This window comes from Lepus europaeus, chromosome 4, assembly GCF_033115175.1.
Source record: "Lepus europaeus isolate LE1 chromosome 4, mLepTim1.pri, whole genome shotgun sequence".
Classification (NCBI taxonomy): Eukaryota; Metazoa; Chordata; class Mammalia; order Lagomorpha; family Leporidae; genus Lepus; species Lepus europaeus.
Genome location: NC_084830.1, coordinates 132,577,899 through 132,601,798, shown reverse-complemented (window position 1 = coordinate 132,601,798; position 23,900 = coordinate 132,577,899). Strand labels below are relative to the sequence as shown.

Here is a 23,900-nt window from a genome sequence, read left to right as displayed (position 1 = left end):
CTTATGTCATTGGTGAGCCAGGATGGTAGTTCAAAAAGGACTCTGGAGTGAGGCTGCCTGGGAAGAAACCCCAGTCCTGCCAGGTATAGTTGTATGGGCTTGGTAAAGTCACGTGCTGCAGTTTCTACAATTGTAAAATAGGAATAAAATACCTACCTACCTCACAGGTGGTTTTGTGAAAGTTACGGTTCTATTGTTTAGAATGGCTCTTAGTACACAATAGCTATTTATCTATCACTGATGATATTGCCGAAACCTAGTCATTTCATAACTAGTTTTCATAAGGTTTGAGTTCTCCTTCTCTAAGCTCACCATGTACCACCTCTTACCAAACTTTATTTATTCGGTTTCTTTGTTGTGTTTTGGGGGCGATGCTCTGGCTATTCTGATCCCTTCCTAGAGACTCTCCTGCCTTCTAACTCAGATCCTCTCCTTCAGCTTTAGAGACCTGGTGTGCTTTTTTATGTGCTGCAGGCTATCACCCTGGTCACAGACAAAAGTCAAGAAGAAGGCACAAAGCCAGAGAGTTGGTAATAGAGACCATAATTTTCCCAGGGATATCTGCTGCACTCTATCAGGTCACGCTAAAGCATTTCTACTAGTCTGTAACACATCCAGGCACCAGAGTTGATATCCATGGAGAGAGACAGAGAATTTCTCTTTTTCATCCTGCTAAAGAAAATGGTTAAAAAAAAAAAAAAGGCACAGGAAAGATCTCTGCCTGATATAACTTAATAGACTAAAATTGACATGAGCCATGATAAATGGATTTAGAATAGGAGCTAGGCCTCTCTGGTTTTTCACAATGGTATTGAGATTTGGGGTTTCCATACCTGGCTGTACATGAAAATCACCTGGCATGCTTGTTCAATAGAGACCAATCCCTGCTTTCCACCTCTCCCACCGTGTCTTTCCTCCATCCCCAGTGATGTGATTCATTAAGTCTGAGGTGAGCACAGGGATCACTGGATAGGATTACATATGCATGTATTCATGAGACATGGGCTTGGTAATAAAAAGACATTTTTTTTTTTTTTTGCCAAATTGACATTGAAAAGTGACTTATTTGAAAATACGATCCAATTTCAGTTAAGTAACCTGCTTTCCTGAATTCTGATGAAGAGAGATTGGGAAAAAAGGGTTGAACAAACAGCAGTCATTATTGGCTTTTTACATTCACAGAATCAGAATCTTCAAGCTGGAAGCTTGAAGACACAGTCATGCTTCTTCACTTTGCATATACAGAAACAACTCTTTCTGCGTTATAAGAGATTATAATGAGAATACCAAGATCCACAGGCATAGTGACTTCTCAAAGTGAAACAGTGAGTGGAAAAAAAATTCTACATTCTCAACATAATTCATAATTTTTATTTCTTTAATAATCACCCAAACGGATTGGTATGTTTGTCCATTCACGACATTGAAGCTAAACAAACCAAAGGTGCTCATTTTTTTAGTCAAACATGACATAATAACTGTATGCACTATCCTTATCAAACACCTCCTAAAATCACATTTTGGAAAATTAAATGGAATCTTACCTTTAAGAGGCACCTTGACATCAAGGCCATAGAATAAAGGCAAGAGAGAAGAACAAGAATAGAAACAGAAACTGCAGAAGAAAAAGAAGAAGATTATGAAAATCTGAATTTCTGTAGCGCCATTCAGGTAGTACAAAACCTTATTTATAAATACCTTATTTTTCAAGTCTGACAACTTTTTATCTACATATTAACCGCCCTTTTTGTTCCAACATTTCATACCTTCCATTTATCTATTTACTTGCAGAGCTATGCTGTGTGCAACTAACATTAATTCATATATTTTAGAACTATGAAGGGGTCTTATAGATAATTGGTCTAAGCTCCTAATCTTATAGATGAGAAAAGCAGGCACACAAGTGCAAAACCAATAGTTTTCACATCAGTTCATGACACAGTAAGGACTAGAGCTTAGATAACTTGAGTCCTGCTTTGTTATATTCTCTCTATGTTTCAGGTATGATATGGTATTCCAATACAAACAGCATCACCAGAACACACGTGTAATCATGTGATGCTATCACTGTTGGTTAATGTCATAGGTTTTAGGACTAAAGCATAAAGGAGTATTAATATATGTGGTAAACATGATTACTTATCCATAGTAGAGCACTTCTGAGAGGGAAATGAGGTGCTATTAGTAATTAATAAAAATCAATTATACCAAGGCATAAACTGGGTCTACCCCATGCAAATGAGGACATGTGATAATCCTATTGGTATGAAATTTGCGTCTAATTCAGTGGGCGCTTCAGACAATGAATGTTTTATCTTCAACTGCATGCCTCTGAGATAGTAGTCTCCTTATTTCACTCATAGAGTTAAATGGGGTTTGATTTGTTCCTTTTTTTACCAGAAGAAATCACTTTAGAAGCAGGTAACTGGACAGACAAGCACAGGCCACATCACTTTAAAAAAAATATTGATTTTTCAGCCAGCGCCGCGGCTCACTAGGCTAATCCTCTGCCTTGTGGCGCTGGCACACCGGGTTCTAGTCCCGGTCGGGGCACCGATCCTGTCCCGGTTGCCCCTCTTCCAGGCCAGCTCTCTGCTGTGGCCAGGGAGTATAGTGGAGGATGGCCCAAGTGCTTGGGCCCTGCACCCCATGGGAGACCAGGAGAAGCACCTGGCTCCTGCCATCGGATCAGCGTGGTGCGCCGGCCGCAGTGCGCCTACCGCGGTGGCCATTGGAGGGTGAACCAACGGCAAAAAGGAAGACCTTTCTCTCTGTCTCTCTCTCACTGTCCACTCTGCCTGTCAAAAAAAAAAAATATTGATTTTCTTGATGGTTTACTTTCACAGAGTCAGTGAGTCTCTGGCTTGATTATGACGCTCCAGGAACATCTGTTGGACACAACATCTTTTAACAGGGGTCATGTATGACATTCTCATATTGTGCATATTTTTGCATAGTTCCTTTACTGCCACTGCTTATGTTTCTTGCTTCATGATGGCTGAATTCTATAAACAAGTTATAAATATGGTGCCAAGAGCTATGTATCGATGACTAACCCAATATCCTGAAAAACGGACACTCTGTTTTTCTTTTTCTTTCTTTCATTCCCTGGAGCTACATCTGTAAGTAGGAGAAGCTAAAAAAGAAGAGGAATGGAAGGCTTCCTACTATTCCCATGAGAAGATCAGACCTCAGAGCTACCTCTGTGGGCATGAGGTGGTGACCGTCTCGTAGACTGTAATGAGATTCTTGGTCCCTGCAGGGTGGTGAGCAGATTAAAGGCCAGACACCCTAATCTCTGGGCTTGATTTACTTTAGATTGGATGGATAGCCGTGGGCAAACTGTCTAACCTCTTTGACTCACTGTTTTATTATCTATATAAAAAAGGATAATAACATCTGCTGTGTCAGTCTTGTGGGATAATTATGAGAATCAAATGAGATGGTTTGGATGTGGTAAAGTGCTGCATACTCCTGAAACAATTTTATTTTTTGTTTCAACACATTTGTTGTCATCAACTGATGCATACTAACTGTGTGCATGGAAATGAGCAAGAAAGAATGACTATCATATATCCTCAAGGGAAAGAATGAAGAACTATCTCTGACATAAGTGATCTTTAGCATTCTTATTTTATTTTATTCTTTTTAGACTTTAATTCATATTAATTGAAATTCATTTAGAAGGGACAGTTGGTGATAAGTCGAATACCTACACAATTACTGATTTCAGGGTCTATAATTAAAACAAACATAATCAAAAGCAGACAACTCTGCATTCTTTAGTCTGGAGGACAAGCAGAACTGAGTCAAGGAAAGAGAAGGTGTATTAAAATCTCATAGTCCATGCAGATCTGAAGTCAGAAATCAAATGGATTGTTTGTGGTGTGGTTTACTTTACTGTCATATGTAGAATATGCAGCTTTTATAACTAAAGATCATGATTTTCTATTAAGTACATTACCCCATTATCATAAATGCTTAGGAAGTTCAAATATACAAAATATATTGAGCAAAAGAATTGTGAGAAAGTTCACATTGATGTTGACAGTGGACATAATCATTTCTCTCAAATTTCCCATGGGATTTATTTAGAGAATAACTAGAGTGGTAATATTTACGATATATTTTAAAATCCCTCTCTATCTCACTCTCTCTAACTTCAGTTGAATGGGGAATGAGTGGCATGATAATGTTTTATAGCCAGACTGCCTTAACTGTGACTTCCTCCTTGAGCTGGTCCAGGACAGTTTACAAATTAGCAGAAAGAATGTCTGAGAGTGGGGCATTCAAAAACACAGAAGATGAAAGACAGGAGGCGCATTCGTCCTTCAGCAACCAGGGAAGTTGCCATCTGTGGGTCTGCCTGCCAGTCGCTAAGAAACTAGACTCCATCCTCAGTTTATTGTCGTTTACCTTGGCTTCATTCAATCCTGAAGAACTAAATAGCCCACTTCTGAAATGAGGGAAATTCACATTTAAAATTTTGTAGACGATGTCTATTTTAGGATTGGAAATTTTAAAATCATACTGGTTCGACTTACCCTTTCTTAGTGTTTCCTGTCACTCACCCAAGGTCAAATGAGTGTGTGAAAGACCCAACCTGCATAAGAATCTGGGGGCGTGGTGATCTCAGTACTAGACCCCACCAACTTCCTCTGACCTCCCATATATGAAAAACTGGAGAAGCGATTTGGGATGAACCAATTCTAACTGCTTATCAGGAGTGCTAGGTGGTTTGCTATCTTCTTCCCTTTTCAGTGCATGGATTCAGGTAACTGCCAGGAGTCAACCAGGCTGGGATGCCAGAGAAGACCTCTTTGCCATCCTTGCTGTGTTCCTCAGCAGGACACCCACTGGTGTCTTGGGCAGCACAGAGTTTTGCTGGGCCAGACCGTTCAGTTCACTAAAGCCTGCTCAGCACCCCTTCCTGAGTCCACCCCTTCTCCCACCACCCCTACATCTCTAATTATTCTCCTGAAGAACCACTGTTTTATACCTCCCCCACATCCTCACTCCCCAAAAAAGACAACTGGTTGACTTGGGAGACCCAATTACACTTCCAGATCACAGAGGAAGTGACAGAGGACGGAGTCACCGTGTGTCAACCTAAGAGGCTGAACTTCCTGTTGAGGTGAGACTGTAGCACAAGGATCAGAGGGCATTTAATGCACAATCATGGGGAAAGTGACACATTGAAGGCACTAAAAGGATTTTTAAACCAAAAAACAAAGTAGTAATGTATTAAAACTCAGAAGGAACTTTGGAAAGGAAATTAAGATGAGGAAGGGGGAACTTGAAGAAAGAAAATACAGAAAAAGATATGAGTCAACACAAAATACAAACATGTCAAGGTTATGATACTGATGGCAGAACCTTTGCTAGAATCCTGGTGCCTGATTGAGGGTGATGACTTTGTTGACTGTAACTTACACCTGCTTATATGACATGCATGACTGAGAAGAAATAATAGAAGCACAGCAAGCAAAATCAGAATTACTTCTGATTAAACAAACAAAACAAAATAGATATTAAACTCAACACATACCTTTTCTTCTAAGTCCTTTATTTGTCTTTTCTGGATATCTGTTTTATCTTCTAAGTCTCGGATTCTCTGAAGACAGAATGTGAAAGAAAAATTAGTAGGTGTTAAGCAGTACAGAAAAATTGTTCACCAAACTAAAAAAAATCTGTAAAAACATTAACTTTAGTACAAGAAGCTACAAAGATTCCATGTTCATTTTTCCATACTCAAAAGCCTTTTATCATTCAAAAATTACCCCTGCTTGTTGTGGAAAGCCAATGGCATTGCCTGTATTGTCCACATTAGTTGCCTCCCCACTCCACTGGCCTTACCTAGGCAGACCCATTCTTTATAAGAGTTACAACACATCCCTCCACAGTGACGTCAGGCTTAGCCAGAGCACTTGTCTGTGGCCAGTGGAACGTGTTGGAGTGAGATGTGGGAAAGCCACATTGTTGTAGAGAAAGCAGCATGTATTGACCCAGTGAGTAAGAAACATGGCTTTGTGGTAAATCACTTGGATTGACATTATGGTTATTTATTACCAAATTAAAAGTGGCTAAAGCTGACTAACGAAAATGTAAATGAGCCTACTGCCTTTTGCTAACTTTTCTTTTCAACCTTCTTTCAACCGTGTTTCAGGATAGAATTTCCTCACAAAACGGTATTGACCAATTCTCATAAAACAAAATAGTGATTATACTTCAACAAAAATTCCCAGGAGGGAACTGATAAACTACGGGGGAACAAACTCCAACTATAACAGAGGAGTAGCAACCCTAAGGAGAGAAAAGCCTCTGGAGCTGTTTTTTGACTTACCTGTCAACTGTGCAATGAAATCCCACTCATTTAAATAGTGCAAATTTGAAGTCAGCATCACATAGCCCATTATTTACGAGTAAGAAAAAATTATTTTTACATTTCTTTGGACAATCTAAAGACTCTTTATGTTCACGCATGGGATTATGCCATGCGGGCTTATTATGTGATGCCTGTGTTGGAAATAGTTAGAACTGTAGTCTGAGAAGAAAATCTGGGAAGTCAAATGGGCTGATAACATAGAAAGAGAGGTTTTTATAATGCAATGTGCAGAGCAAAATGAGAAAGGAGGACAAATGATACTTGAATTTGAGAATCATAACTCCTTTGCCCTACAATAATGGTTCTCAAGTGGAAGATGATTTTGACTTCCTCCCACCCAGGAGACATTTGGCTCTATCTGAACATTTCTTTTTAAAAGTTAGTGTATTTTTTTATGTTCAAGTGTATGATTCAATGATGTATAGCACAGTCACAAAGTTGTATAACCATCATCACTATCTAAGTAGACTTTTTTATTGTTACAACAGGAGGTGTGTTCAACAAGCATCTAATGGGAAGACAGCAGGGATGCTACTAAACATTCTACAATGCACAGGACTGCTCTCCCTCATCCTAATAAGAAATAAGGAATTGTCTGGCCCTAAAGGTCAATAGTGCTAAAATTGAGAAACTCTGCTATAAAGGAAAGGGGCCGAGGTTTGTATGAGAGGGGATGGCATCGTGTTTGGTAAAAGCAAGACCATCAAAGCTGAGCTTAAAATGAATGCTGGAGAATGCTTAAAATGATTGCTGGGTGTCGTGTGTGCTGGTGGATATATCCACCTGGTTGCCTATGCTTGAAAGCGGCAGAGCAAAATAATACACTGTGAATGTTTTCACCTTGAGTTGCTCTTAGCATGTTTACTGGGTGTGGAGGCAAGTGTTAAATTGAGAAAGCTGTGGGACCTGTGAGATTATCGCGATATCCGTTCAGCCATCAAGTCTGTGCTTGTTGGTCTCTGTCTCACTTTTTTAAGAACATGCTGGATGTAACAGAGAACATATAGAAAGCTTCAGTTGGCTGCTGATCTCAAAGAACTGTCAGATCCAGATGGGGAGGGAAAAATGTAAAATAGAAGGAGTAAGAAAATTAAGTAGAAAGGTAAATACCCTATACATCACTTCATCACCAATCTCTAATTCCTACTACAGTGGTTACCTTAGAGAAGCTGCCCACACCTATTTGTTAAATAGATTCATGATATATGCTTGGTTCCTTTATCCTTCCCAATCCTTTGCCATCTGATCCAACAGGTAACCTCATCAGGTCCAAAATAAATCTCCCTTTCTACTACTGCTTTCTATCTCTAGTGCTACCAAGTACACCTAGTAACTGTCATCCCTCGTCAGAACTGTTATTTGATAGCACCGGCTCATTCTGCCTCTTAGCTTGTCCACCCTAGAGCCATCTGCAGTACCCACTGTGAAGTCTTAGAATATGAAAATGACCATAGAAGTTTCTAAGGCTTAAAGGGGTATGTAGGGGAGGAGGGGTAGGAAGGGTTAGCTGAATTGTACTCAGAGCAAAATCTAAACTCTTGCAGGACCTTCATGAGCTGGTCCTTTCTTAACCTGTCCAACTTAACCTCCTACTCCTGGCTCTGTGTGCCACCGCCATGCTGGCCCTCTCTCTGTTCCTCAAATATCCCAAACTTATTTCCATATAACATTCTAAGAACATGCTCTTGCTATCCCTACTTCAATGATATACTTTGCCAAGGCACTTATGTGGTTGCTTCCTTGTATTTTATACATCTTCAGAGAGTTCTTATCTGGCCAAAGTAGCCAGTCCTACTCCCAAATTCACACACACACACAGTCACATACATTGTATGATTTCCTCATAGCACTTATTGTTATTCTAATTGTCTCAGTTATTATTCATTTATGTTGGAGCTTTTTTCCTTTCCACCTATAAGACAGATGAGAGCAGTGGCTTTATCTCTTTTTTCACTATCCAGTTCCCTGCATCTGGTACACAGCAGGCCCTCATTAATGGTTCTAGCGTACAATGTGGTATGAAATGTACAATTTTCATCAGTGTGTATTCCATTTTGTTCATCAGGGTGAGGATCCTCAAGGAAGTGGATCCTAAGCTATGGCTGGAGAAAGGAGAATATTTGAACCAGTGCATTGGAGATTGAAGATCATTATAAGGCGAGTTTATGGAGAGCTTGGGGGTGGGAAATCATGGTACAAGGATACAAGGAATGTCCGCATGAGTGCAGAGGACAGCACGTTATGGAGATTGTCTCAACTCAGGTTGTGGGGAGAGGGGAAGCCAGCCAATGAAAAGCCTAATGAGAACTCACAGAAGTGGACTCAGCTGGAAACTGAGGTTATTGAGATGTTGAGTAAGATGTGTCATGAGGGAAAGAGGGAAAGAGGGAAGAATCTGTGTGAGATGCTCGCTGGACTGAACGGAAGAAAGTGAGAAGTCTTTCCCAAAATGAGGTCATGGCATCTGCATGTGTTTTTCTGCCCTTTACCAAGACACATAATAATTATCTTCCTTTGGGTTATTTTCCTTTGTCTCCATCTATAGATCCTAGGTTTTGTGAAGACAGGGTCCATGGTGAAATTGTTACGTGGAGCCTGGTATCCAGCCCCTGAGAAATGGATTTAAAAGTTCAACGGGATAGATGACAGCATAATGGAGTCAGATTATCCCAGAGGACACTTGGCGGCACCTGAAAGCTGCTACAATGATGACAGGCCTTGCCCATGCCTGGGTTACAGGTGGGAACAGAACGGATCAGTTTCAGAATTGGTTCAGGGGAAACGTCAACTGGAGGTGGTGCTATATGAAAATTCTCAGAGGTAAAGGGCAGAGAAGGCGTCAGCTTTTCCAGCCCGAGAGATTTGGGATGTGGTGAGTCCTCTGGCCCAGATGGGTAAATGGGAAAGGAGAGAAGGACAAGAATGCATATTTAAGTTCACTATAAAACACTCAACCAAAAATGTTTAATAAATGTTTGATGATAAGCTTATACGTTAGACCATATTATGTAATTATAAATATCAAACACTGGCCAATGCCTTCTGGAATAATTCTCCTAAACAAAACTGTGAATAAAAAAGGAAAAGGAAGAAATAACTAGCAAAGGCATATTCTAATGAACTTTTGTTTTGCAGATGGAAAACATCAAGGGAAGTCTCTGAGGCTCAGGAGTGTAATGAGCCTATCAGCTCAGACTGGGTAATTAAACAAACAATACCAACTATTTCAGGAATGAAGTAACTTAGCAACAGTTTAAAGAGAGACTCAAATAGGATGACAAAGTCTTGATTATAAATAAATTTAGGTAGCTATTAATTCATTTTAAAAATAAGCACTTCTGTGGTTTAATTTGTTGAAGTTAATTAAGTACTCTTGCAGTATAAGAAAGTTGTGCAGAGGACACTCTTATCCCCTGATAAAAAAAATATGAAGGAATGCAATACTTCCAGAGTTTATTATTCAAGGATTTAAAATTCTTTCCCCTGGTCAAAACTCACGCTTTTGTGAAGAACTCTGAAGGAACATTGATAGAAATGTGCACGTATTTATCATCTCAGGGACAAATGATGCCAGGATTCTCTGCTATTTGAATAATTTGCTAATTCAGAAAGATCCATAAAGCTCCTGGCTATAGGTGAAGCTTGAAAGTATCATGTTCCCATAAACTGTTCTTATTGGTGTCATAAAATACCCCAGTTCCTTTCTACTCACCTTGATCTCTCATGAGCACGTGATTCTTATCTGCTACATATCCCATCTGGATTTTGTACCAGTTGCTTGTTACAGCTTCTGAATACTATAGCCTGGCATTTGCAATTCTATAATTGCTATCAAATTTGTTTCTTGACCATGGCCCCAGCCCTCACCTGTCAAACTCTGACAGGAAAGAAGAATTGGAGTGAAGAATTTTGGTTGGAATGAGTACAGGGTGCCTGTTTTGAACTTTGCTGGTCTAGATGAATATTCTAATTCATGGATAACTCAGGTTACACATGACAGTACAGTGCAATGGTTACACACACAAGTCTTCAGGTGTTGTATGCAGCTTACTTGTGTCATCCTGGACAAATCACTTTGCCATTTTTGTCTTCAGTTTTGTTATCTCCAAATCAGGATGATAAGACTACTTAGCTCATGAGCTACTTTGGAGAGTAAAGGAAGAGACATAAGCAGAGCCCTTGGCTTAGTTCCTGACACACAGCAAATGCCAGTAAATAAACAGCAGCTTCTAGGTCTGGCTTTTGCTACTGTTCATTCTGGGAATAAAGAGAAAGGCCTTTGTTCTCTTCTCCCCGTTCAGATGATGGGATGAGGCTAGCTTGTGGACTGGAATGAGTATAGGAGGTGACCACTACTTCTGCCATGGAGGATGTCCTGTTTCCCTGCATAGGGCAAACAATTGGGACCCATGAGATTCAAGCAGTATTTCCTGACAAAGTCGTTCCGTAAATAGCAGCAGTATGCAGTGCTTCTGAAATGCTAATTTTCTCAAGGTTGAATCATTACCAAGCTGTCATTCTGGGTCTGAGTGAAGGTGAAAGCCAACAGTTATTTAGGTTAGTCTCTGACAGTAACTTCCATCTCCTGAGCTCGTCCACTTACACTCACTACGGTGTGGTTAGGACTCTGGTCAGAGGCCCCTCTGCGTAGGAGCAGCTCTGCACAGTCTGGCTGGGCATCCTCACCTGATGGGCTTGCTGTAAGAGCTCCATCCTCTCCTGGAGAATCTGACAGTCGTACTCTCTGCTCTTCCTCAGCATTTGCCGCCGTAACTTCTCCACTGCCGTCCTCAGCTCCTCCTGCTGTTTCTCACTTAATAATTCACCAAACTTGATAACAGTCTCCTGCTGCAGAGCATTGTACAAAGTAGCTTCTAGTTCCTGGATTCTCTGGCAAACAGAATTAGAAAAGTCTAACTTTGTAATTTAGCATTTATGTGTCATGTGGAAATGTACACGGATGCATGTGGGTGCACAGACGTGGTACTTCCGTCTTACAGGATCTTACAAGAAAAGAAATTTCAAAGCTTCTCGGGCCAGACTACCCTTCCGAAAATTTCCCCTTATGAGATTCCATAAAGGTCGTTCAGCCAATAGGTTAACTTCCTTAGTGGAGGGAAATTCAAACTTTTAAATTTTTTTTAATTTTAAGATTTAATAATTTTTAACATGTTGCCACATTCACTTCATATGTAGATATTAATACATATACATATAGACTTTCCTTGAAAGCAGCGATATTCATATCACAAAATGTGGGACTCATGACAATGAACATAAAGTGAGCAAAGGAGGGTATATTGTTGTGTACATGGTAGAGTGCAATGAGATATCTATAATTAAATACCAAATATGACAGTCACATAGGTTCTTACTCCCTCTATAGTAACTTTTACATATAAGAGAAAACATGTGATATTTGTCTTTCTGTGTCAGGCTTATTTCATTTTTCCTTGGGAATTTGTCCATCTCAAACACTTCATTTTCAGAAAGCCTTCACTTTGTTATAATAACTTTACTCCCCCCATCTCATATGTTACTAAGTTTCTTCTTTCTTCCACTTGCAGCCCTTCAGATTTGAGACTTCCTTCATGATTAACATCCTTTAGAAATAAGTATTCTAGCCCTTTTCTAGATGAAGGGTCTACTGTCTTTCACATGAATTTTTTAAAAAAATATGCTTCGGATCCAGTGGCCAAAATCTGCAAACTTATTCCCTGTCACTTTGAATGAAGTGATAAGACATTTCCTGGTTTAGGGTATTTGCCTAGTTCTTGTCTCAGACCAAGCACATACTTTCTTTAAAAAGTTAAATATAGGGGCTGGCATTGTGGCGCAGTGAGTAAAGCTGCCTGTGATGCTGGCATCCCATGTGGGCACTGGTTTGTGTCTTGGCTGCTCCACTTCTGATCCAGCTCCCTGGTAATATGCCTGGGTAAAGCAGCAGAGGATGCCCCAAGTGCTTGGGCCCCTGCACCCATGTGGGAGACCCAGATGAAGTTCCTGGCTCGTTGCTTTGGCCTGGTCCAGTCCTGACCATTCAGGCAATTTGAGGGGTGAACCAGAGGATGGAAGATCTCTTATTACCTCTCTCTGTCACTCTTTCAAATAAATAAATCTTTAAAACAGTAAATATGGAGGGGGGGGCGCTTTGGCACAGTGGGTTAAAGCCCCAGTCTGCAGTGCCAGCATCCCATATGGGCACCGGTTCAAGTCCCAGCTGCTCCACTTCCAATCCAGCTCTTTGGTATGGCCTGGGAAAGCGGTAGAAGATGGCCCAAGTCCCTGGGCCCCTGCACCCACGTGGGAGACCCAGAGGAATCTCCTGGCTCCTAGCTTCAGATTGGCGCAGCTCTGACCATTGCAGCCATCTGGGGAGTGAACCAGCAGATGGAAGACATTTTTCTCTGTCTCTTCCTCTGCCTCTCTGTAACTCTGCCTTTCAAATAAATATAATAAATCTTAAAAAAAAAGTAAATATGATTTTCTGAAGGGGCTCTCACTAGACTTGGGACCCTTATTAACATATTGCTGAATTTTATTATGCACAAGTATAAGAGGTAATGGAGAAAGAGTAGGAAGGGAAGGGGAAACTCACTTCCTTCTTTGTTCTCTGATTAGTGACCAAGTCTCAGTCTCTTTTTTTCCACATCAATGTTCAGAATCTCTTACTCATTTTGGATGGGGAAGATTAATTCATCTTTGTTAAAGCTTCAGCCTTTTCCCAAAAGTGACTCAAGCTGATTCCAGGAAAGCATTATAAAAACCTCTTCTATACTCCTTGAAATATCTCTCTAGGTTCTTTTTTTTTTTTTCTCTTTGATTCATCACTGTGAATTAATGGGGCAGGGCATAAAGAGAGAAGCAACATGAGCTGTAGTCCAGAATCGAGAATCGTGCAGCATGAACTGGGAGGAGGGGACTGGGTCAGGTGTGCTCCTCCAGCTGCAGAATCTACCCCAGGAATGAAAGGCACACTCCCTTGAGCAGCACAGCCTCGCTGCTGGGGCTGGAGTGCGGGAGTCAGCCCAGCTGCTACCTGAAGTTACCTGAAGTTAGAGACACACATGACTCTTCAAACATCTTTGGCAAAATTCTTATACTCTCTGAGCCTTACTTTCTTCAAATGCATGAAAAGAATAGTATCATTACACATAGCTCACAGGATTGTTGTGAGAAACAGATAAATTAAAATATGCATAACAAGCAGTAGATGCATTATTATTCAGCCACCAGATTAAATTCCCAAATGACTGGATTTGATTTCATAAAATTTCTCATCCATCCATACTGCCAACCGATCTGTCCTTCATATTTGTAATGTTTTTTAACATACATTTAATATTTTAAGAAAATAAAGTATGTTAAATATAAGAATATTGTCATTGATAATGAATATTTCCATGAAACTTCTGAAGACTACTCATATTTGTTCTGAAATTAGAACTAGAAACCAATGAATCAATGCTTTTATGTTGTGGCCTAATCATGCACATGGCATGATACATAACTGGCATGCTTTATTCCATAATATGTAATTGTAAACATGTTGGGGGTCTGCTGCCTATTGTACCTACCATATATGCTTGGTCGAGAGCTTGTTTTCTGTAGTCCAGTTCTTCTTCTAGATAGCCCTTTATTTTGCAGAATTGTTCCTATAACAGAGTAGCACAATGATTAATAGAAAAAGCCAGTTTAGTTAATTGAATTGACATATGAGTTGAACCGATTAATGCTTTCTCTAAGCTGACCATAGGACAAATCACTAGTATTTGCAGAGTCATAAATTTTTGTCTGCTAGAGGAATAGTTCAACTTTCATGGTCTCACACAGGGAATGCCCAAATCAATAGAAAGCAGCATAAAAGATATAATGAAAATCCATGTGGATTTCTCTAATAGATTTTTACACTAATTTGAGAGTATGTGACTAACTATAGACTTTTGACAAAATAAGTGTTAAGTAAGAATCTTGTCTGTGTGCAAACAGCCAGTCCTCCACATCACTGAGTTCTGTACCCACCGGTTCAACCTACCATGAACTGAGAAAATTTGTGGAAAAAACTGCATTTGTACTAAACACGTATAGATTTTTTTCTTGTCATTATCCTCTAAAAACAGGATAACAACAGGATATATAGCATTTTTACTGCATTAAGAATTGGAAGTCCTCTAGAGATGATTTAAAGTATACAGGAGGATCTGCATAAGTTAATGCAAATATTATAACATCTTATCTAACGGGCTTTAACATCTTCAAATTTTGGTATCTTTGGGGGAGGGTACTGGAATATATACGCTTCTGTGATGGTATATTTTCTAAGAGTGTCATGTTACATAATATCAAAGGATTGCATAATAAACAAATTTAACTTATTCCATTTCATCTGTTTGCAACTAGAAAACACAAAAATAAAAATAAAAAACCACAAAGATAAATAACTGTTCTAATGTGTGTTTATTTTATTTACTTGAAAGGCAGAGAGAGTGAGACAGAGAAAGACAGAGAGAGATCCCATCCACCAGTTTATTTCGTAAATGCTCATAAGACCCAGGGCTGGGATAGGCCAAGGTCAGGAGCTGGGAACTCAATCTGAGTTATTCACATGGGTGGCAGTGACCCAGCTACTTGAGCCATCACCTGTTATCTCCCCGGGTACAACTAGCAGGAAGGTGGAATTGGGAACAGAGCTGGAATGCTAATCCAGTCACCCTGACAAAGTATGAGTATATCCAAGTGGCATCTTAATCTTTCTGTCAAATGTCCACCCTGATAATTAACAATTTAAAGAGTAGAGATGATTCCACTCATACTGCAACTTAGTGAATGGGTGTCTACTCTTGTCCCAAAGACAGTGTGAACTAGGAGGCATATATCCAATGTTCCCTCATATATTTCAGATCCTCATATCATAGTGTCTTGCCATGAGCATTTAACACTATATCTTTACATACCACACAGACCTGAGTTTAAGTTAATGATTTCTTTGGCATTTAACTGGAAGAATGTGGGTCTCTTCCAACCCTGGAGGAAAATCCAATTGTGTTGGCTTTTGAGAAAATAGACGAATGCAATGATTTTGTTGATGACTTTTCTGATCATCCCTGGGTGCCAGTGCTTAGAACACTGCCTGGAACAGCCTGACTGCTTGATTAGGGCTTTTACACTTGATCTTAGCCAAAAGGTCGAGAAGCGATACTATTAGGGCTTTTGAGAGTAATTTTTAATATAAGCAATTTTTTTGTTCTAGGTTTTAGTTTTAGCATCCAACCTCTTGGTAAATATGAACCCTGCATAAAATATAAGCAAATGATTTACAGTATGCTATACAAATGCAAATTGATGTTCTTATTACAGGATATCTACAGGATATCTTAACCTAACAGGAAGCCACTACGTGCTTTTTTTTTTTTTTTTTTTGACAGACAGAGTGGACAGTGAGAGAGAGAGACAGAGAGGAAGGTCTTCCTTTACCGTTGGTTCACCCTCCAATGGCCACTGCGGCCGGCGCACTGCGGCTGGTGCACCGTGCTGATCCGAAGGCAGGAGCCAGGTGCTTCTCCTGGTCTCCCATGTGGGTGCAGTGCCCAAGGACTTGAGCCATCCTCCACTGCACTCCTGGGCCACAGCAGAGAGCTGGCCAGGAAGAGGAGCAACCAGGACTAAATCCGGCGCCCCGATAGGGACTGGAACCTGGTGTGCCGGCGCCGCAGGTGGAGGATTAGCCTTTTGAGTTGCGGCGCTGGCCACCACTACATGCTTTTGTAGTAATTCACATCAGTGGTTGTCTTGTTGTAAAGTTACATGCATTGCTTTTAATTAATGGTAACCAATTGCTAGATTTGGGAACTTAAAAAATTAAATTGTGTAGCTAGATTCACTTCGCCATCAGCGACGTATACAGTAAGTAGAAAAAACCTCCCTTTCAGACAAAAGGGAAAGAAAGTTTTAAAGTGAGAATATAATTTTCCTCATGGGCATTGTCTACCTTAGACAAACTACTACAGAACATGCTTGTGACTATAGACTTGTAGTTCAGGCCACCGAAGATTAGAGATGGGACACGGGCACTCCCTTGACTTGCATCCTCTGGTCTGCTTTAACACAAACCAGGAGGAAAAGAAAGGTAGGCATCAGAAGCAATGGGTGGCAGGCCTATTAATGGCTGATCTGTACAGTGGTCTGCCCTCAAGGAGACCCAACAGGCCAGTCCACTGCAGTGGCTTTCAATGTGGTAAGCCTGGGCTTCAGCAGAAGTCAGCTTGTGAAGAGCCCTGGCAGCTCTGCCAAGAGTTGGATCACTGGAAATGGACCTGCCCTGGAGTCGAAGGATGCCCAGGTCAGAGCCACAGATCTTATTGGCTCTAAGCTGAAAAGCCCTTCACTCAGCCCAACTTCCAAAGTGACCACTGCAGCTGAGGGGATGGTCAAGTAGGGTCAGCAACATTGCAGGCAGAACTGTAAATTTCTTGTTAGAGATGCCACCTGCCTTTACCTAGCCAGCTCTCCTCCCAGGCCAGCCAAGTAATGAAAGTCAACAGAGTGCCTTCCCCTAGGAGGTTCACACCTCCCTTAGGATGTACCCCATGTGAAGAGATAGATAGGTCTGGGCCTCTTAACTTACAAGGCCTAAAGCCCACCAGATTATTATCAAGCCCCTTCTATCAGGTTCTATTTGCCTCTAAATCAGAAAACTTAATTGTAGCTTAGACAGCACCTTTCTTAGCTCCTCTAATAATGACTCTGTCCTTTGTTCTAGACCCTGACTAGCGTACTTGGGCCTCATTCCTTTGTAATCATAACCTCTACTCTACCACCAATGGCTCTACTCCCAACCTGTGTGTACTGATGGTCCTCTTCCCCACTTAATGCTGTATAATTGTTCAAACCTGGTAAATGCCACTCTTAGGATCATTGGTTACTATCCTCACCCTGTCTTTTATGACCTTGTCTAAATATGATCAGAGTCGGGGAACTTGGAAGGCTTCCATAGCCTTGGCAACTCATGACGGCAGCCTAGGGTGGTTACTGGCGCCATAAACTAGAGTGTCAATTTGTTGGGTCAACAACAGGATCCACTGTGCACTTGCTCCTCATGTGGGATCTCTGTCCTTAATGTGCTGTACATTTTGATTTAATGCTATAACTAGTACTCAAACAGTATGTTTCACTTTGTGTTTCTGTTTCTACGTGGGTGCAAACTGTTGAAATCTTTATACTAAATTGATCTTCTGTATATAAAGAGAATTGAAAATGAATCTTGATGCAAATGGAAGGGGAGAGGGAGCGGGAGAGGGGAGGGTTGCGGGTGGGAGGGAAGTTATGGGAGGGGGAAGCCATTGTGATCCATAAGCTGTACACTGGAAATTTGTATTCATTAAATACAAGTTAAAAAAAAATAAATTGTGATAAAAATACATACAGCATAGAGTTCACCACCTTAACTATTTTTTTTTTTTTAAGACAGGCAGAGTGGACAGTGAGAGAGAGAGAGAGAAAGGTCTTCCTTTTGCCATTGGTTCACCCCCCAATGGCCGCCGCGGCTGGCGCACTGTGGCCAGCACACCGCACTGATCCGATGGCAGGAGCCAGGCACTTATCGTGATCTCCCATGGGGTGCAGGGCCCAAGTACTTGGGCCATCCTCCTCTGCACTCCCTGGCCACAGCAGAGAGCTGGCCTGGAAGAGGGGCAACCGGGACAGAATCCGGAGCCCCGACCGGGACTAGAACCCGGTGTGCCAGCGCCGCTAGGCGGAGGATTAGCCTGTTGAGCCACGGCGCTGGCCACACCTTAACTATTTTTAAGTGTAGAGTTTGATAGTATGAGATACATTCATACTGTTATGAAACTGAGTCAAGAACTTATGTTGCAAAATTGAGACTATACTCATCAACGACCAACTCTCATTTCTCCCTCCTCTCAACCCCTAGCAATCACACTCTACTTTCTGTTACATGAATTTGATGACTTAAATACCTCATGGGAGTGGAATCATACAGCGTTTGACTTTCCATGACTAGTTGATTTCGCTTAACACAATGATCTCAAATTTCATCCATATTGTAGCTTGTGTCAAAATGTCCTTACTTTTTAAGCATTAATAAATATTCTATTGTATGCATATACCACATTTTGTTTACTCATTCACCCATCAGTGGACTTTTGGGTTACTTCCCATCTTTTGGCTATAGCAAATAATGCTGCTATGAATACAGTGTAAGACTCTCCTCTATTTATAAGTTGAAATGACTGGATACTGCTGAGTATTTTGCTCCACTGTCATCACAGAAAATAATGGGAAGAATATTATCTTTCATCAATGCTAGTTAAAATTGGTAAAAGTGCTTTTCATTTTCCATTTGCCTTGTATATTTGTCTTAACTTTTTTGATATTTCATCTCTGCACTCACCATGTCACTTTCCAGTTCCATCATTTTCTGGTGCAGGGCAGCCTCTGCTCCTTCAATCTGCTGGATCCACTAAGGGGTTAACAAAACAATAATTTTGACATTATGCTTGATATTGTGTGGGCCTGTGCATTGTACACAGATGTACCTGTCTCCTCTCCCTACATCTCAGGAAGCAGATCGAGAGATGAAGGGAAAACTTCATGCAGCTTTATCCCTCAGTTTAGAAACTAGACTATAAACCTCCTTTCGTTCATTCATTCATTCATGCAATAAATACATTCATTGATGTCTACTTTGCTAGGCACTACAGCTGTGATGGTGAGCAGGATGAGTTAGATTTTTGCTGTCATTGGAAGGCATCATGAAAGATTTTCTTGGAAGTGAGATTTGCACTGGAATCTTAAGGATGAGAGAGAAATGACTGGGAAAAACTAGGAGGAAGTTCCAGGCAGAAGGAACACTGTATCTGATAGCACTACAGTTACAAGGTACACGAGGAAGGCCAGATGATAATAACAAAATGATAACTTTCCAGCATATAAAACTGATTATAACAAAGTACTGAATATTATTTTTGTTAGGTGGAGAAATTTTAAATTTCACAAAAGACTAATCTTTCCTAAAACTCAGAATACATCAGTTTTATTACATGGCATTGATGTTAGCATTAGGAAACACCAGGAGTGAATTCAGAGTTGGAATAATCTATGAGCTGACCAATTATATGGTTTAGCAGAACAAATTATTGTAATAGTCCCCTCTCAAGTTAAATGTCAGCTTATACCTTAGGGAGGCAACTGGGCATAATAGTTGAGTGTGTAGGTACTGGAGGCTGATGACTTTGTTTCAAGTATCAATTCTAGTTTTTCATGGCTGAGTGGCCTTGAAAAATTACCTGGTTTCTTTAAGTCAAGTTTCTTATCTGTAAATGGGGTTAATACTAATGTGATGATTAAAAGAAATAATTCACGTGAGGTACTATTCATTATGCACTGAGTGTACCAACGGCACTCTTCTACCTCATAGTTACTTGAAGTTCACCTGTGATAAATTATGTGGTGCACTGAGCATTTCTACACACTGGAGGCTTGATATTTATGAGGGGAAACTAGGTCCAACCATGCCTGTCTGCAGTGAACAAAGAAGAAAGGCACATTGAGATTTTTTGGTGTTAATCTCTCAAGTCTCTGTACATATACATGGCTTCCCCTTGAAAGAAATTTCAGAGCCATGAGCTTCTGCTAACTTGACTCAATGCAATTGTATTCTCACACTTTACTAACCTCCTTTCTGCTGCCCACGGCCATTTTCCATTGAGAAATACATTTTTACAAAATCGTGTTTGTAACAGAACTGTGAATCAAAACAGCCACATCATGAGCTTTAGACACAGAGTTGTATGCTGGATACTGCTCCTCCTGTTACTGACTATTTCAGGTCTTGGCTTCCTCATATGTGAAGTGAAAATGCAAGGACCTACAGAATGATTTTAAGAACTAATGAGATATTTTTTGTACAGTATTTAGCACAGCTGTTGGCTCATAATATGTTTCCACACAAGGTGATTGCTTTTAATACCAAGCCACAATAGAATTTGCTCATTGGAATTTTCTGTAGACTCAGACTCTGGCTAAAGATCATGATCATATATGGCAAATGTTATTCAAATCTGTAGTCTGAAAATTCAGGGTTGGCTTTTGGAATTTCTTGGAGGTAGAAAGTTTCCTCTGTGAATCCCCAGATAGGAGGTGAGTTTACTCAGTGAATTACAAACATCTGTACAAACGGCATTCACACAAGACTATGGACGACACCTCATGGAAGTCCTGTTCCTTGCTTTCTATCACGGTGTTAACCAGGTAATCATCACTCTGTGTTTGTTCAGTTGAATCTGACATCTGTCTCGCAAAGGAAGTGAGCAGAGGCAATGGCTGACTAGACACAGCTCTACCAGCCCAGACCCTGTGAGCTGGGCATGCCTACCTCTGCTTTTAACACAACGCTTGAGGGGAAGTCTGGTTCAATAGTTGAGATCACCGGCCCTAGAACAAGACTACTTGAATACGAATCCTGAGTCCATCCACTTCCAGCTGTGTGACCCTGGGCAGTTACCACCTTTCTCTTTCCTTTAGGTTCATCTTGGGTAATAATACAACATAGATAGCAGTTGAAACAATGGCCAGCTCAGAAGAATCATCATGCAAGTAGGCATTATGATTAAGGGCACACTGCACCACACCCTCACAGAGAGGGGAGGAATTTCTCCCATAAGTCTAAATACACTTGAGGTTCCCAAGGTTGTCTTCCCTTTCTTTCACTCTCCAGACCCTACCTTTCACAGAATCAGCCAAAGTTTTCTGTGCAGCCCTAAACAAAGGCAATTTTGCTTGCAACAAAGAATTGCAACCATTCCTGCTTCCAGCTGAATGAGATTCATTGCTGAATAAAAGGAAGAGAACTAGTCTCACAGATAGTGCTTTCTTTACTCTTGTGTCTCCCTTTGTGTTGCTGGAAGTGTCTTGTGGACAAATTCGTTCATTTACTCCATCAGCAAGTACATATTGATTATCTATTAATCTATTAGTTAACTGTTCTGGTGTGAAGATAGGATCAAAGTGGGGAACAGGTAACACGTTTGTCCTCAGGGGGCTTAGAGTTTAGTGGTAGGTGGAGGGGGGTGATAAAAGTAAACGGGCAGTTATAATGCAACTGTTAAAAACTATGGGAGCAGAAGCACAAGTTGCTGAGGGAGCACAGAGAAAGGGTGCCTAACTGGGCCCAGGTGAACACAAGGCCTCTTCATGTATGAAGCAGTCTACAGAGGGAGACTGAGTCAGGAAGGTGAGTGGGAAGATGGGAGTATCTTCCAGGTAAACAGGAGTGTAAAGGACTAGAGGTAGAAGGAGAGCTAGAGACGGATAGAAACAGAAACAGATGTCTAGATATAGCTAGGCAAATATGTAGATCAACAGATAATGAGAGAGAGAGAGACAGAGAGAGGATACTAGATAAATAAGTAGGTAAGGACTTAAGGGCAAAATCCCGGGGGGCCTTCTTGCTAAATATTGAATTCTGGACCTTCTGTTAAGGACAATGTGCCATAATAAATTTGCTGTGGACAGGAATGGTAAAGTGATTGGATATGCAAACCCATTTTAAAGGAAATAATTTTTTAATGAGTAATTTCCAAAGTTTCTGTCATTTCATATGTAACTACAGGTACTTTAATATGTATCTCTAACATACAAGGCCTTTCTTTTCTAAAAAACAATCACAAAGCCATTTTCAAATTTTGCAAAGTTAATTTCCTTTGTCATCTGATAATCAGTCCATAGTAAAAATTTTCCCAGTTATCAGTAAAATGTCTTTTTAGAAAAAACAATAAAACACATGGTTTGCTTAAATTCTTACCCCCCAAAAATCATTTGAATATTTATTTAGTATCTTTCTACATTATAGCAACACTTTCCTCTGAGTCCCATAGTTTTCTGTTTAAACAATTATTTAAGTCAGTTAACTGTGTTATTTGATCTGCAGAATTTCTTCATTTTTAGATAGGAGAGAGCTGATTGCTTGCTCCTGCTTTCATGGAATTTCCAACGACCTTTCAACAGGTTGAATGGTGAGGAAAGTAACTTAGAGAATATGTGAAACTCTCATTTTAGGCAACCATATACATGTGACTTAACTGTCAATTTCTGAGGCACCCCGAATACAACCAGTTATCTGGCTTCTCCACTTGGCTCTTTCCTACTCTTTCTGTCTATTTACCACGTTGAGACACAAGGGGGCAAGAGCACACCGAGTGATGCTTTTCTGCTGATGGTGCCTACACTGGGCTTTGGGAGTCAGACTGCAGTGAGTCACCACCAAGTGATAGAATGAGATGGAAATGATTGGTTTGTATACGTCCAGGGAAACAACCAGCATGAAAACACTCTTGTCTGCGGCAAGAACACTGCTCCAGGTGACCACTTCTCCACAAACTTCTCTCCATTGTTTCCCGGCTTGGGAGCTTCAATGTGGATAATGCAAACCAGGTTGTTCATGATATATGTTTTAAGGGACTTTAAATAAAAATTATCCAACCCCCCAAATCAGTATGTAGATTTTCTTTTGCGTGTTCTCATTCTGTTTGTAGCACCCTCAAAAATAGGCCATTTATGACATATTCAATGATGCAAAGTCATGTGCAGATGGAATGTCACCCACCCCCGTACCCTCGTCATTAGTTGTCAAGCTAGACACAGAAATGACTTGAAATGTCAGTGTGTCTCATTACCTTCTCTGCCAGGGACAGCACAGTGCTGGCCTGAATTATGGCCACTTGTTCTTCATTCCTTAAATTCTGCAGAAATAAAAAAGAAAGGAAATAAGCTGAAGAGACTAATGATATTTACAATATAGAAAATACTTCCTGACTGCCTGCTACAGACACCTCTATTGCATGGAACTTTAAGAAATTCCTATTGTGTTTAATAAAAATTCTTAGGAAAGAGTTCACTCAAAACTCGAAAGAAGTTTATTTATTTAATGTGATTTTTTTTGGTGCCTCTCTACTACTGACTTAATTTTGTATCATTGTAATCCTATTTCATTAATGCTCATGTTAAGATAAAAACAGAAACTAAATGAAACAAATAGAAGTCTCTTTATAGTAATTTTGATGTGACTTCCTTGCTCTTGTTCTCTCCCTTGATAATTTTTCAAGGTTAAAAATGGTGACTCCTTCAACCTACAAGTATCATTCATCTAGAATCACAATGAGTGTTCCTCCCACTGAATTAATATGCCTTGACCCTGTCTGGATGGTGTATTTAGAAAGCAAATCTTCCTGGTTCAGTTCTATAGGACTGCCAACAGCTCCCGCCTTTACCAGCATTTGCAATAGCATGACTGATTAGTTTCATACTGGATGCCTCCGAGCAACAGTCAGATCTTAATTAGATTTAATCACTGCAGATGTGGTGGCATTCAAACCTGAAACCTGCTCAAGAAAAGCTCTTTATTAGGTTCCATTTGCACCACTACCCTGCAGAGATCCTACATTCCCTAGACAAGATAAATTTTAGCATTTCTCCAAGAATTATATCCCTAAGCGAA

At 40.4% G+C, this 23,900-nt stretch overlaps 1 protein-coding gene across 2 annotated transcripts in view; it reads right to left on the bottom strand.

Annotated features, from left to right (window-relative positions):
* Positions 1-1,564: 1,564 nt before the first annotated feature.
* Positions 1,565-23,900, bottom strand: part of JAKMIP2 (janus kinase and microtubule interacting protein 2) — a 59,023-nt gene continuing 36,687 nt past the window's right edge. For both annotated transcript variants that reach the window (XM_062189727.1, XM_062189728.1), the window contains 6 exons: positions 23,080-23,145; positions 18,798-18,866; positions 13,963-14,040; positions 11,072-11,275; positions 5,549-5,614; positions 1,565-1,615 (listed from right to left, as the gene is read on the bottom strand). In XM_062189727.1, the coding sequence (XP_062045711.1) occupies positions 1,565-1,615; positions 5,549-5,614; positions 11,072-11,275; positions 13,963-14,040; positions 18,798-18,866; positions 23,080-23,145 (534 nt within the window). The remainder of the gene's footprint in view (positions 1,616-5,548; positions 5,615-11,071; positions 11,276-13,962; positions 14,041-18,797; positions 18,867-23,079; positions 23,146-23,900) is intronic.